The 14,720-nt window shown below is 34.1% G+C and overlaps 1 protein-coding gene and 1 long non-coding RNA gene across 2 annotated transcripts in view; one reads left to right on the top strand and one right to left on the bottom strand.

The window, feature by feature from the left end:
• The window catches only part of LOC133202800 (uncharacterized), a 153,335-nt gene that overhangs the window by 135,832 nt on the left and 2,783 nt on the right, over positions 1-14,720 (top strand). The window lies entirely within an intron of this gene.
• LOC133202815 (uncharacterized) lies at positions 1,257-2,861 on the bottom strand. The gene has a single exon (XM_061338694.1). It carries the CDS (start codon positions 2,859-2,861, stop codon positions 1,257-1,259), a length of 1,605 nt encoding a protein of 534 aa, XP_061194678.1.

The raw sequence follows: 14,720 nt of genomic DNA, 5'->3' as shown, positions 1-14,720 counted from the left end.
GTTCTAAACAATATGCACCCTCTCAATTTTTGTCAAACGGCCCCATTAAGGACTTGGAGGGGTGGTCCCTAAATATTTTCATTCGGCATATCTCCACAACGAAAAGAAATCTCTGAATAGTTGTTGAACAAAAAGTCTTCAAAATCACAAGACCTTTCAATTGATATCAAGAAAAAGGGGCTGACCCCTCAAATTAGGGGCTCAGAGGGGCCAAAAGTTTTTCATCTATAACTCTTTAACGATCAATAATTCGTAATACATTACTGAAGCAAAGATGCTTATCTTAACGATTTACAACAATGTATGATAAGATTCTGATCATATGTTACGTAATAAGGGGTCACAAGGGGCCAGAATGCTGAATCTTTGACGCTTTATATCTCGAAAAGGGGGAATATTTCGATAAGCAATACTGAACAAAAGATGGTCAGAATAATGTTCTAAACAATATGCACCCTCTCAATTTTTGTCAAACGGCCCCATTCAGGACTTGGAGGGGTGGCCCCTAAATATTTCCATTCGGCATATCTCCACAACGAAAAGAAATCTCTGAATAGTTGTTGAACAAAAAGTCTTCAAAATCACAAGACTTTTCATTTGATATCAAGAAAAAGGGGCTGACCCCTCAAATTAGGGGCTCAGAGGGGCCAAAAGTTTTCAACCTATAACTCTTTAACGATCAATAATTTGTAATACATTACTGAAGCAAATATGCTTATCTTAACGATTTACGACAATATATGATAAAATTCTGATCATATGTTACGTAATAAGGGGTCACAAGGGGCCAGAATGCTAAATCTTTGACGCTTTATATCTCGAAAAGGGGGAATATTTTGAAAAGCAATACTGAACAAAAGATGGTCAGAATAATGTTCTAAACAATATGCACCCTTTCAATTTCTGTCAAACGGCCCCATTAAGGACTTGGAGAGGTGGCCCCTAAATATTTCCATTCAGCATATTTCCACAACGGAAAGAAATCTCTGAATAGTTGTTGAACAAAACGTTTTCAAAATCACAAGACCTTTCAATTGATATCAAGAAAAAGGGCCTGCCCCTCAAACTAGGGGTTCAGAGGGGCCAAAAGCAATTCATCGATAGCTCTTTGATAATGTATATAAAATTAAAGGATTGAAATCTAATTAGGGAAGTCTATATATATTATTTTCTTTTAACAAAGATCATAGTCAAAATCATATCTCATCTTATCGAAAAATCGGACGGAAGACCTACTCGTTGCTCGCAACGAGATCTCATCTAGTTTTCTTTCCAATTATAATGTCCGATCCAGTGCAGAATCGTAAAAGCAAGGTCAGTTTCTCAGTTGAACACGTCTTGATGTACCGCTTAAGAGAATCGGCCGTTGCTTTCTCGGCTTTTGTCAGATCTTCTGGAAAAACAAACAAATTCAGGACTTTTTTGTTGGTAACTTTGCTTTGCTCATATATTTCTTCCAGTCTACCTATCAGAGGCTTCAAATGACTACTAAATATTGGAAACCAACAAAGTGTGACAAAAGACGGTTTTTGAATTAGTTCATGATGAGCCAACTCAATCAAAAGCTTTCTAAAATTTTCCTTAGTAGGATAGACTCTCAGATTAAAATTCGATAAAGCATCGAGAAGTTCATTTTCCTCCACACCATTAAAATCATCAAGAGCATCTTTAATAAGTCCTCTGTCCATATCAGGCAAAAATGCCATGAATGACTCAAGTAGCTCCTCATTTGTTGGGGTAATATCAAAAATACATTTTTTCAGAAAGATTTGTGAAAGCTGTATTGGAAAATACTTTTCTTGCTTGAAGGACAACACTAGAACTTTGGCTACGGCTTCCCATTCCTCCTGCTTCATGATGTGCACTGTAGTAGGAATTTTAACATCACTTCCTTCAGTGTGTTTTAAATAAAAAGTATCCCAAAATTCCGACATGGCATCCCGAAAAACACCCCCGGAATCCTCCCCCTTCTCTGTCAATATTGAAAGTTGTAGTGTGTCAGTTCTTAAGTTGAACTCTTGCTTTACAAAAAACTTCATGACGTCAGAGAAAGCATTACCCCTCTTTATAACAAGATTTTTGACAACTGCACTTGCTGGTAATGTTTCATCGAGGTCGTTTCTTAATAACTGCGAGGGCCCAAATTCTATCTCTGGGTCGTAAATATAGTTTTGAAAATCCAGTAATATACTCCCAGCAGGAACATTCTCAAAAGTGACAATCTCTCCAGGAAGCACGTTTACGGGTGACTGTGCAGACTTTAATGTAGCAGGTGGAAAATCCCCTTCAGAGATGTGATCTGGAATGTTTAAATGACTTGCATCATCTGGGGAACTAGCTGTTCCGGGTGCCCCTTCTTTTTCAATATGGACAAGAGAAAGCATTGGATCTGGAAGATCCTCGCCAGATGAATATCTGTCATTTATTGTGGATTCGCCATCATGATGTTTCTTTGATGTTATAAGATAGAGACGAAGAGTTGACATTTTAGATGCTATATATAAATCATTAATAGATTTATCTGCAATATCTTCTTGAGAAAAATCAACTACTGAAAAATGAAAATCTTCCTTTTTCCCCACAGATGATTTTCCCTGGGGAAAGAACAGAGGCTTGACTTCTTCCAAAATTTCGTCTTTCTTATAGAATTTTGGGAGGTCCAGCTTTCTTGCCCCACCACCTCTGGGAGTTCTCACTTGCTTTCCCCCATGAATCCAGCCAACTTCCACTTTTCGCATGTTTTTATTTGCACTCTTATTCCCAACTCTAGCCATATGAGTCTTCTGTTTCTTTGCCTTTGAAGTAGTTGGGCCTTCATCACTGGAGCTGCTACTCAGAGATTCTTTTCCTCGTACACCCATTTTTTGACGCAGCGTTTGAAGAATGGATGATTTTGGTTTTTTCTTTTTGTTTTTCATTTGTTCCAAAAATATCCTTAAATTGACGCGATCTCCTACTTTGGGTAAAAACTCTGTGATGTCTTTTTCGCTCATTTTTTGAAGGACGGAAAGAGTCACCTACAAAGCAAAATTATTTTATTGTATTTATTAATGTTTGACTAGAATAATAACAAGTATATGAGACTAAAACTTGCAAAGAACATGGGAATGTTCTCATACAATTATTGCCCGGTTGCTTATCTCGGATTTAAACCTTTGATCAATGATTTAGGAAAGTTGAATTTTCTCTCTTTCTCTGGTAGCCCCCCCCCCCTTTCAAAAATGATGCTACGTCCCTGGAATAATAGAATGATGACTTAGAAAGCTAATAAAGAGAATGTACAACGCGACAAGCGCGGATTCAGACAGGGGCTCACTACCGTCCTAGAGAGAGAACTGTCGATAAGTTTGAGACACACGTAAAATTATCTTCCCGAACACAATTCTTTTCGATCCTTACTTGAGTTGTCAATACATGTAAGTATATCATAAAACGACTACAGTCTTTGTTTACTGACGACTCAAAGGCGGATCCAGCGCCAGCGCGCCGGGTGTGCCCCTCCCCCCCCCCCCCCGTTTGAATTTTTTTGTTGTTGAAATTTTGTTTGTATTATCCTAAAATCAAGGGAAATAACACCCCCGGACCCCACCAGGGCTCTGCTCTGGACCCGCTGGCGGCTTCAATGCAACCCCCAGACCCCCTGCCTTCTACTGCGCCCCCACCCCCCATGATGAAACTCCTGGATCCGCCGCTGCGACTGATACACCGGAGGAAAAAAATTCAGAATATTCCAAATGTTATGTACTTTTTTGATAGTTTCAATTTCAAGTAGATAAACGTTCGGTTATCATCATTTACATCAAACCCTTGCCACTTTGTGCAAAATTTGTTTTCAAATATTAAGAACCATTTAATTTTAACAAATTATAATTTTGATACGAAATCTTATGTAACCTTACTATGATTGTGTAATTTTAATCAAAATCGAAGAAATTGTATCCGTTTTCTGTTGATTAAACGCGTGTTGACGACTCCATGGACTGAGAAACGAATCAACATTTAGGAAAATCATCACTGTAGGGGACAGAACCATGACAACGAAATAAATTAATGCTTTAGAGTCCAGAAATAGGCGCTGAAGTGGGTGGGGGTATTTTTTTCGAAGATGAGAGCTTTCGTCCCTTGTAGAGTTTATGTATATAGGTATGGTATGTCTTTTTTAAACGATGTTTTTCTTGACCGAAACACAGGTACTTGTGGACAGGACCCCCCCCCCCCCCGCCGATATTCAACCCCTTGGCTTGTTGGACATTTTTTCACAAATTATATTTATTACACTTATTCATCATGTGTACCATAGGAAAAAGATCTCTCTTATAATGTATAATGAGGTATTTTTGTGTGGAACGATTATTTTGGGGTTTTCACGATTTTTTCCTATGGTACACATGATGAATAAGTGTAATAAATATAATTTGTGAAAAAATGTCCAACAAGCCCCGGGGTTGAATATCGGGGGGGGGGGGGGGGGGTTCCTGTCCACAAGTACCTGTGGACCGAAAGTGTCAGAATCTTTATTTTAACAACTTTTAAGTGTATTTTAACAACTTTTAAGTGTATTTTAAGTAGATTCAAAATTTTATTAATTTATTTTACATTTAACAATCCGGAAGACAAGTCCCTATGGACAAATGGATCCCCCCCCCACCCCAGCTTCGGAGTATTTTTTTAGACACGATAATTTTTCCAAAATACACGAATTCCTAATCTACTATACCTTTATTTCGATTTCTGATATTTTCCGTTTTCGATTAGTTTCAGAGGTTGCCTCTAATGGGTATTTAAAATACTAGTATTTTTATAAACTCGTTGAGGGAAAACTTCTGAAACTAGAAATTATAAGCTATTACTATTTTTTATCACGGGGGGGGGGGGTGGGGGGGGTGTACCGATCCATATTTCAAGTGCCTGTGGTTTCACTGGATCATTGGCGACTTAGCAGTATAAAAATGCCCAAATAACCTCTTTGTGAATTAAGGGCGAATTTGTTTCTCAAAAACTGGTTTTAGTTTTGAACTAGCTTTGTAAACTGTTCATTTGTTCCACAAACTGGTTTTAAACTAGTTTAAACCCAGAACCGGTTTTCCATTTGTTTTTGCTGTAACTGAAACCAGTTCGTTAAACCAACCAAACCACCTCCGATGGTGGTTTATTCGGTTTACGAAAGAGCGGGAAGTATTCCAGTATGGCGGTGATGAAAGATGGTGACTATTTTAATAAAGAAAAAAGTTATAGATGATTGTTTTTTCGAGGACAAACAAATCTTTTTGACTTTAATGACACATTCTGATGTTTTATATAAAGCTTCAGAGAATAGATATATGCTGCATATTGTAATGGTGTTTGTTGAATGATAATTTTCAAAAATTAGTTCTGATTCATTTGAACAAACTTTAACATGTATGGTAAATTGTAGAACATACTATAAAAACAGTTTTAATGTTGGAAATCTAAAGAGTATAATTATAAATACCCAAGTTTTTATCTTTCCATGTGTTAAAAATGTAGAAATTGATCATTTGATGAATCTTTGAGGCATTATAAATGTAAATACTACATTTTTAAGTAAGATAAACAAGGAACAAAAAAAATACAATTTCTTGGATTCTTTTATTAAGAAAAAGATTTTAACTTTATTTGCATGTGTAATTTGGTTAATATGTTGTTCTAGCTCTTCATATTAAAGTTCCTACATTGTAAATGCACATGAAAAACGTCATAAAATTATTGCAATTCTATCTCTTTTTTTCATCAACAGCATTATTTCCGCGTTAAATTTCCAATTAACATGATTAATATTAATATAATTAATCACAGGGACTTGAGACAATCTTAGCAAAATCGGGTATATAGTATAATAGTATTAATATATAATAATATTATACTATATACCCAATTTTGCTAAGATTGTCTCAAGTCCCTGTGAAATTAATCATGCATGGATCTTTTAGACGCCATCTTGTATAAACTGTTCATTTGTTTTACCGAGGTAAACCGGATCGAAACTTATAACCAGTTTGAAAACTAGTTTTAAACCTTAAACCAAAACCTGAACTAGTTTAGGCGCAACAAATTCGCCCTTAAATGTATGTCAAACTAAACCTTTTTAACTATTGAGTACTAGAGATGTTTCTGAACCTGAAACGAATCCGAATCTGAAAATGAATCTGAAACAAATCTGAATCGGAGGGATCTCGATTCCGATTTCAAAACTGAAAAAGATATATATCATCATAAGAAAATTTCTTCACTTATTATACAATGAATAATAATAATATATATTCATTTTTGTGATTTATTTTTCAGTTTTACTATGACTAGGAATATATCGAATTTTAATTTGAAAATTGTTTGATTCTTCTCCTTCTGAATTTAACTAGTTCACAATTACTATTGCGAAGTACCATCGCCGGATACCCACGGGTGATCTCGTCTTTTCCTTATCACCCACTGATGAGTAAAAGATGAGATCACTCGTGAGCATCCGACGATGGTTAAATACAAGTACATGTATCTCTGTTTGATATGTCATTTAAAAAATAGTGAGTGATGTTATTATTTTGTCATTGGGATGGGGGTGTTATAAAAGGGACAAGTCAAATTCTGTAGACTGAAAAACAGAAACAGGTACCCTTTCAATTCACGGAAAAACCTGCTCGTAAAAGTATCATTGTTGTATTATTCACCTACTTACATTATTTGTTTCTCGCAAGAATCGTGTTCTGTACTCTTTTAAAAAAATATTCTGTGTAATTAATGTATTCATACGAGTCATTTTATATAGTTATATGCAATTGAAAATTATGTCGGATAAATAACCTTTAAGCAACCCCTTGGCCACATTCTCGCAGGCTAATTTTTTGTCGAAGGTTTTTGGCGATTTACATTGATGTCTACAAGTTTTTAGTTTAAACGTTTCCTGTCATTTCCTTGATTGACGAAGAATGTAGCTTGTTAAAATGAATAGTTAAAAGTGTAATTTGTCTCCTACATCTCAAAGAACACAATTCTCCCGAGGAACGAATATCTATAGTGAGTTGAACAATAAAATAATACAAACTGATAGCTTTCGTACGTATTAAAAAGACACTTATTACTACATGTAGTATGTAATATGGCTGATCTATAGGATACAGTAACATTACGGGAATGGGGCGCAATTGAACAAAAATCAAGTCTACAAGCTTTATTTATGAGGGACATAACAGTAATTTCGATAATTTTGATCTGATTATATTGTGCAGTATATAGCGGCAAAATTAATAGGAAGGGGGGAGGGGGCTGGTCTCCATGTCTCCCCCAGTTCTTACGGGCCCGATATTATGCAATTATTTTTTGACGACTTGAACTGAGATCGAGGCCGTTCAGTAGCGATCAAGTGGTGGAAGGTGTCAAAGTAATCCAGCTTCGCCCCCTATTTTTCAGAGTTAGTAAATTGTATGTAATATAGTTGAACAAAGATGAACTTGCCAGCCCCTCCCCCAACCCCCCTCCTTTGGGAAACACGGACGGACCGCTCGGCAGCTGGTCAAGGAGAATTACGCAAGCATGACAAGCCCCCACACACAGATTGTTTTTTTTTTCACGTCCGGAGAGAATTGGGATAAATTTTTTTGTCAAAAAATATCCGAGTCGGAGAAATGGTGATGATTTATCTCCTTGTGGGAATTTATTAGTATGTCCCCCTCCCCGCCCTGAGCAAATTTCCTGGTTCACCCTTGACATTTCAAACATACTTCCTAGCCCCAAGAAATATTAATCTAGCTTACTTCATTAACTCTTATTTTTCACATTGCTACAAGTAAGGTACATATATAACATCCATATACGATTTACATCATGGACTTTTTACTCCCAGGATTTGGTGGTGGGTTTTTTTCGGAGGGGGTGGGTGGGTGGGTCTCACAAACACATTAAACCTCTTATAAGATTACAGATTGATATACCAAAGAAAAAAATCTGTAATCATACGTGTGTTCATTTTCAAATCGGGATCAAGATCCCTCCGATTCAGATTCGTTTCAGATTCATTTTCAGATTCCGATTCGTTTCATATTCAGAAACATCTCTACTAAGAGCTAGTTACCATTTGAAATCAAACTGAAAAATTCAAAGATATACATTGTTCCTTCATTATTTACTTCTGTCTTACGTTTTTTTATCGTTTCTAAACCATCATGAGTGATGAAATTTCTCAAATTAATTCCCAAGAAACCCCCTCCCATTTGTCTTTCTCTTCAGTCACTTGCAAAATTTGTCTGTCTATTTGCGATTTCATATTTTCTTATGGTTTCAGTTTTGATGATACATGTTCAAATTAATTAGCGTTGCATTTTTTATCTGCGTTTTGATTAACATTTAACCATCCGTAGATCTTTGTTTTTAAATCTTTCTCTTTCTCTTTTCTCTCTCTCTCTCTCTTTCAATAACAATGTAAATCTGAACCTGAATTTGTTTTGAATTAAAAAAGCTATAACCCCCGCTCTAATGAGTTAATTATAATCATTTATATCATATACCCCCATACTGAACACATTCCCTTTTCTGCTTTTTGAATATAGGCACGTAGTGTCTATGTCGGGTGATGTCCTCTTTTTCAAACACGGTGTTTTATCACGAAAAATATTCATTGAAACAAAGGTTACTCCCCCCTCCCCCCTTGTTGTAGCATAAGTTAGATTACTTTGGTATTGATCAATACAACTTGGATTTGAAAGGATTTTGGAAGTTGGAACCTACACTTTGAAAAAAAAAAAACACCACGTGTCTGGGAAATATAAAATTATTATTATAATTTCCACCTAAACAGATATGTTTATCACGAAAACCGTGATAGGTTTACAAATTATATTTTTACAGACCTATTGATTTCAACAACACCACTCACAGACACCCTCACACACACAGTCAAATTTACCTTCTGCTCTTTCATTTTCTCTATCGTAATTTCGTTGATCATTTGCTTTAAAAATTCCTCTAATTCAGGTTCCATTTTCCTTTTTGTGATACTACAACAAAAATTACAATATTCAATATTCCAGGGAATCAGACATGTGTTGTTTTTCTTGGTCAAGTCACTTTTTCTAAATGCTTTATTCTATCAAAAGCAGTCGACAAGATTCAATAATGTAAGCAGGGCTCGTGAGACGATATTACTTTAAAGTTATAACTTCAAATACTACGTCACAGTGCTAACCACATCAAAAAGTAGCCGATGTCGAATTTTGCCAAAGAAAAGTCGGAGAAAATTGCAAGATACACGAACAGCTTATTGGCAAATCACAAATTCAATAAAAGGATTGACCTTTTTTACAAAAAATAATCAAAACCTAATGATGTAAATTAACATTTAGGTCACAGTTTAAGCGTTTGTGTGTGTGTGTGTGTGTGGGTGTGTATGTGTGTGACAGAGAGAGAGAGAGAGAGGCTTCGTGAATATTTCTAAACATCAACTAAGAAAAACTCAATATGAATTTATATAAACTTAATTTTTAACGTAATGATTACTGTTCTGAGCGTGTACGGCTTGGGTGTTTCTTTTTCTGTGCATTTAATATTGTTAAGTCTACAATAATAGTGAAAATGTTATCACGTATTGCGGTGGCATAACTTTTGTTGTATACAATTATCCCTGCTTCCAAATTTTGAAAATTCAGAGTCAATAACAAATTGATCGATTTATCTCAAGAGAGGTATGGTATAATAGCATGGCATCAAACAAATATTCTTTAAAAAAAAGTGCAATATACAATTCCTTACCTTGCTTTGTTCAGCAAACGTCTTGCTTTAATAATCAGGAATATGACTACAGTATAAAACTGTTCACACTAAAAATAAATCCAGTTAAAAGCAAAATATTTTTGCGTTTAATCGCAAATTATTTTTGCGTTTAAACGCAATAATATTGCGTTTAAACGCAAAAGTTTTGCGTTTAAACGCAAAAGTTTTGCGTTTAATCGCAAAAATTATTGCGTTTAATCGCAAAAGTATTGCGTTTAATCGCAATATCATTGCGTTTAAACGCAAAAAGTATTGCGTTTAATCGCAAAAATTATTGCGTTTAAACGCAAAAATATTATTGCGTTTAAACGCAAAAAGTATTGCGTTTAATCGCAATATGATTGCGTTTAAACGCAAAAGATTGCGTTTAATCGCAATCTTTTGCGATAAAACGCAAAGTGTTTTGCGTTTAAACGCAATATACATTGCGATTAAACGCAATCTTTTGCGTTTAAACGCAATGATTATTGCGATTAAACGCAATGTTTTGCGTTTAAACGCAATAAAAAATATTTCTTTCTCAAAACTGGCCTCAACGGGCTTCCGTAAGATTTATCCTAATGATGATTGATATTCTAAAGATTGTTTTAAAAGTTTGTTCCACAAAATATTATTTCTGAAAACAAATCAAAATAGGGTTTAACTGTAGAGATAATTTTTTTTCAGTCTGACAGAATTACTAGAATGTGCTTTCGTTTTATAGCAATAAATTGTGAGCAGAAAATTATAGAAAGTTCGTTTCCCAATAAAATTATAAACATATCAAATAACAAATGACAGATTTACTAGCCATTTTGGTGAAAACATAGGATTGGTTACTTTTGTTCCTTTAAAGCTTATCTTGCATCACACAAAGTGATATGTAAAAATGAAGCACATTCATTCTTTTTTAGCCTCTCTGGCCGCTCTGCTATTCGTATGAAGCAGAATTTATCAAAAAACTTTTCATGAGAAGAAGAAAACACTTGCTGTGGCCTTCAACTCGACATTTAGATATATCGATGACGTTTTATTAATTAACAATTATAGTTATCTCCATTTATATGTCGACTCCATTTATTATAGTGAACTTGAAATATAAGACAATGCATAGTCTTCCACATCTGCTTAAATTTGGATGTTTTACTGACTACAGACCGACAAACAACCAATTTGTGACCTCAGCGTTTTCATTATCAACTTTCTTTATTCATGTAGTAATATTCCGCTATCACCTGCATATGGTGTTTATGTCTACCGACTTATTCGCTACTGCAAAGCATGATCTGAGTACGATCAATTTTTAAACCGAGACATGCTACTCACACATAAATTGATGTTACAGGGAACAACAACCTAGTTTAAAGTAAGCTATTCCGTAAATTTTATAGCTGTTATAATGACCTTATAATCAAATATAACCTATCGCCGGGTCGTATTTTGGCTGACCTTTGTTTTTATGCTAAATTTGACTGCAGAATAATCCGTCCACTTGATGAATACATAGGGCACACGGCGGGTGTGACCGGTCCACAGGGATGCTTACTCTTCCTAGGCACCTGATCCCACCTATGGAATTTCCAGGGATCCGTCTTTCTGCCTTGTTCACAGATTTGTATTGGTTGAAGTTTTTATGAAATGGAACATTATTCGTTATCCTCACCCTTTTTCACTTGTTTTTGATCATCGAATTCTAAAATTCATTTTTTTTTAAAATGCATGGGTATTTGAAACCTTATATGGTCTGTGGGCTTGAGATATTTTAACGATATACCAAGTATCTATTTTTTTTTCTGGGCAGGAGATACATTATATTTATTTTAAATATCTGCCCTCACCTTTCCATTTCATACCAAAACACAGTTAAAACATATCAGTAGCAAGAATGAACATCTAAACATGAAGTATCACGAATTTAAAACATCTCATTGTATTTGTTTTCGAAAATAAGGGAAAATCTGGAGTGGGAATGATCCTTCTCAACATCCTTTATAAACATAATAAGAGTAAGCTTAATTATCTGAAACAAAGCTATATAATACGAATAGAACTCATATAGTGACTCTCTACAGCATATGTTCTTCTTTCTTTTTTTTCGAATCGGGGTTTTAATAGCGATTGTCTGTAACCACTTAAACTTCTTGCCACGCATGGTCACCGATTTTGATGAAATTTTACAACCTGACATCAGAAACATATATCAAATAAAATGTCGTTGCTATGTGTCTTGGTTGCCATGGTAACAGCCAGAAAAGTTGGAAAAATTGAGATTTTCAGCTACTTTGAATCTTTATTAAGCCTTAATAAAGACTAAGAAAAAACAAACAAACCATTCTCACCAAACCATGACACCTTGTTGCCACTTATGCTAAAAAGAAACTATTTAGAATATATCTCTAAGTAAGTGGTTACCATGGTTACATTTGGAATACATTTTATATGCTGAAAAATGCTGAAAAACCCTCAGTGATAGATGTTACATGATCAAACTTAATAAACAACCTAAGAAATACAATAAAAATATTTGACCTTAAGTAATTCGGTTTAAGTTATTAGGTATTGGCAATTTTATCAAAAAAAAAACTTTTATAGTTGCCATGGTAACACAGTGTAACCATGCAAAATCTGTTGCTAAGATTGGGTTTATGCTACTATCTTGAGGAAACACAATAAAATTCATGACTGGCACATATACATCCTTAGGAACTTGCAACACCGACAACATAAGAAAAAATGGGATTAATTGTTACTTTGCAGTGTAACCATGGAAATAACGTACCAGTTCTTTAAAATGATATTTCTTTGCTGCTTTAGGAATTTACTTACCTTTTAATCAAGAAACATTTATTTGAACCACCTTAAATAGTACTTATCTGGTAGAACTAAAGTTGAATATCATATATTGATAAAGTTTGAAAAAATACAACACTGTTGCTATGGTTAAAAAGAAGGGAAAATGTTCGATTTTTTTAACTTTATTTCAATATTAAACCGTGTGCCAGCTTTTTACACCCAGTTAGAGATTGGGAGGTGGTAAAAATTGAAAATCAGGTAAGTTGTTTATAAATATCAATCATAAAAGTTTTTGGAATCTACATACAAGGATATGTATCCAAGGAAACAAAATATTTTAAAGATTTTTATGCGTATTTTCGGCTAATTTCCATACCAACGCTCTATTTAGAGATTTTAATTTGAATTTTTTGAAATGTGAAAATTAGGGTCACACCAACGCCTTTAAAAAATTGATCATCAGTTATATGGAAATATGCTTTATAAAAAGATAGGATAAGATTAAAACACTAAGAGAGTAAATTTAAAATCCCTTCGTGGTATTAAAACCATGGCAACCGTTGCCAATCTATAAGAAATATTTCGTCCTTGGTATATGTTACAAAGATCTTTTTTCTAATATTTGCTTGCATTTCAACCTATAATTGTTTTTATTCTAAAGTGTATGACTTTATAAAATTAAATGAACAAAATTATTACTTTTGAATACCTTGATTCCATAGTAACGTATGTAATAGTTGATTTACCAAACATGTTTATCATGCATTTAACGTAGAACCTACGTCGTATGACATCATGTCGAGTAAATGTGCTAGATCCATTATGACGTCATAATTAATTTAATATTTCTTTTTCCCGTACTTTACGGCTTTAATCCAAGACTTCTCATGTAATGAAGTTACACAACTGTGATAATGTGAATGGCATGCAACTATTTTAAAGGAATGCAAAAATCCTAAGAAATCTAAATGGTACAATATCTTGATGAAATGTGTCTGAGTCAAAGATCTGTTAAAGATTGTGTGTGAATTTTGTAATGTCTATCATGAAATGATGTGCATTCCTTTTCACAATTACTTGTTATTTATTCATAATGGTTGGTGTATAATAATAATGTGTCCCTAAAATATTATCTTTTTAAATAAAAATACATATTTTGATAAATATTCACATTGTAAATCTGAACTTAACCCCAAAACAGTCATTTAATGATTAAATCCTGCGTAAGTGCAAAAAGGTCAACAAAAGAAGTATTGATAAATAGTGTCTCTCATTAGTTTGTGGGGAAAGGTATATATTTTAATCACTGTTTGTAATTATTTGGGTATGTTCTTTATCATATTAAAGATTGAAAACATTCTGACAAAGACTTTTGAAAAATATTTACAAATTTAGGTGGTAAATTGACTCAAAAAATATTGAGCATGTTTGCCTATATTCTTGAAATGTGGACTTAATCTTTGATGTCAATTGCATAAAAAAGAATTTATTCTTGAATAAAATTGCTTAATACAGTTCGGTTAATAATGTCTATGAAGGACGATGTCTTAAGAGGTATTTTGTGATTTTCTATATTCTCTTTATGACCAGTACCCCTAAAAATAGCTGAAAATATTGCTTCGCAGTGTAAAATTATCATTCCAAGTTGCACAGACTGCACTACATTTAATACCAAGGAAACATACCATACATTTTTAACTGATTGATAAGCGAGTGCTAATTTATCATTTTGAAAAGTTTGAAAATCTTGTGACAAAGACTTTTCTGACATAGGTTCTACCTTAAGACATCAGGCCTACAATTTTCAGAAACAGTCATTACCACTTGTTTGCTTTGCTGCAAACGTTAACTATGGGACTCTGAACATGTTGAAAAATGCAACTTTAGGACATGTTGCTATGGTAACCATGACACGTAGCAACCAATTTTTCCCTGATTTGAGTTTACGTTATCAAAGACTTTTATCATTGAGTTTTGAGAAATTCTGAGATTATGCATGCCACAGCTCCTATATAAAAGTTCAAGTCATTATAGAAAATGGTTCTTAATTGAGCATAACTAAAGCTTTCATGACATCAACAAAATGTACGTTCATTGTTCCTATTGAAAAAAGATCTTAGATACACAAACAAGCAAAACATTAATGTTACATGAGTATCGAAATGTAT

This window comes from Saccostrea echinata, unplaced genomic scaffold (genome assembly GCF_033153115.1).
Source record: "Saccostrea echinata isolate AGI-Se365-2 ecotype Australia unplaced genomic scaffold, CSIRO_AGI_Sech_v1 ptg000047l, whole genome shotgun sequence".
NCBI classification, from domain to species: Eukaryota; Metazoa; Mollusca; class Bivalvia; order Ostreida; family Ostreidae; genus Saccostrea; species Saccostrea echinata.
The sequence above is the reverse complement of the archived record's forward strand: the minus strand, read 5'-3'. Positions and strand labels throughout refer to the sequence as shown.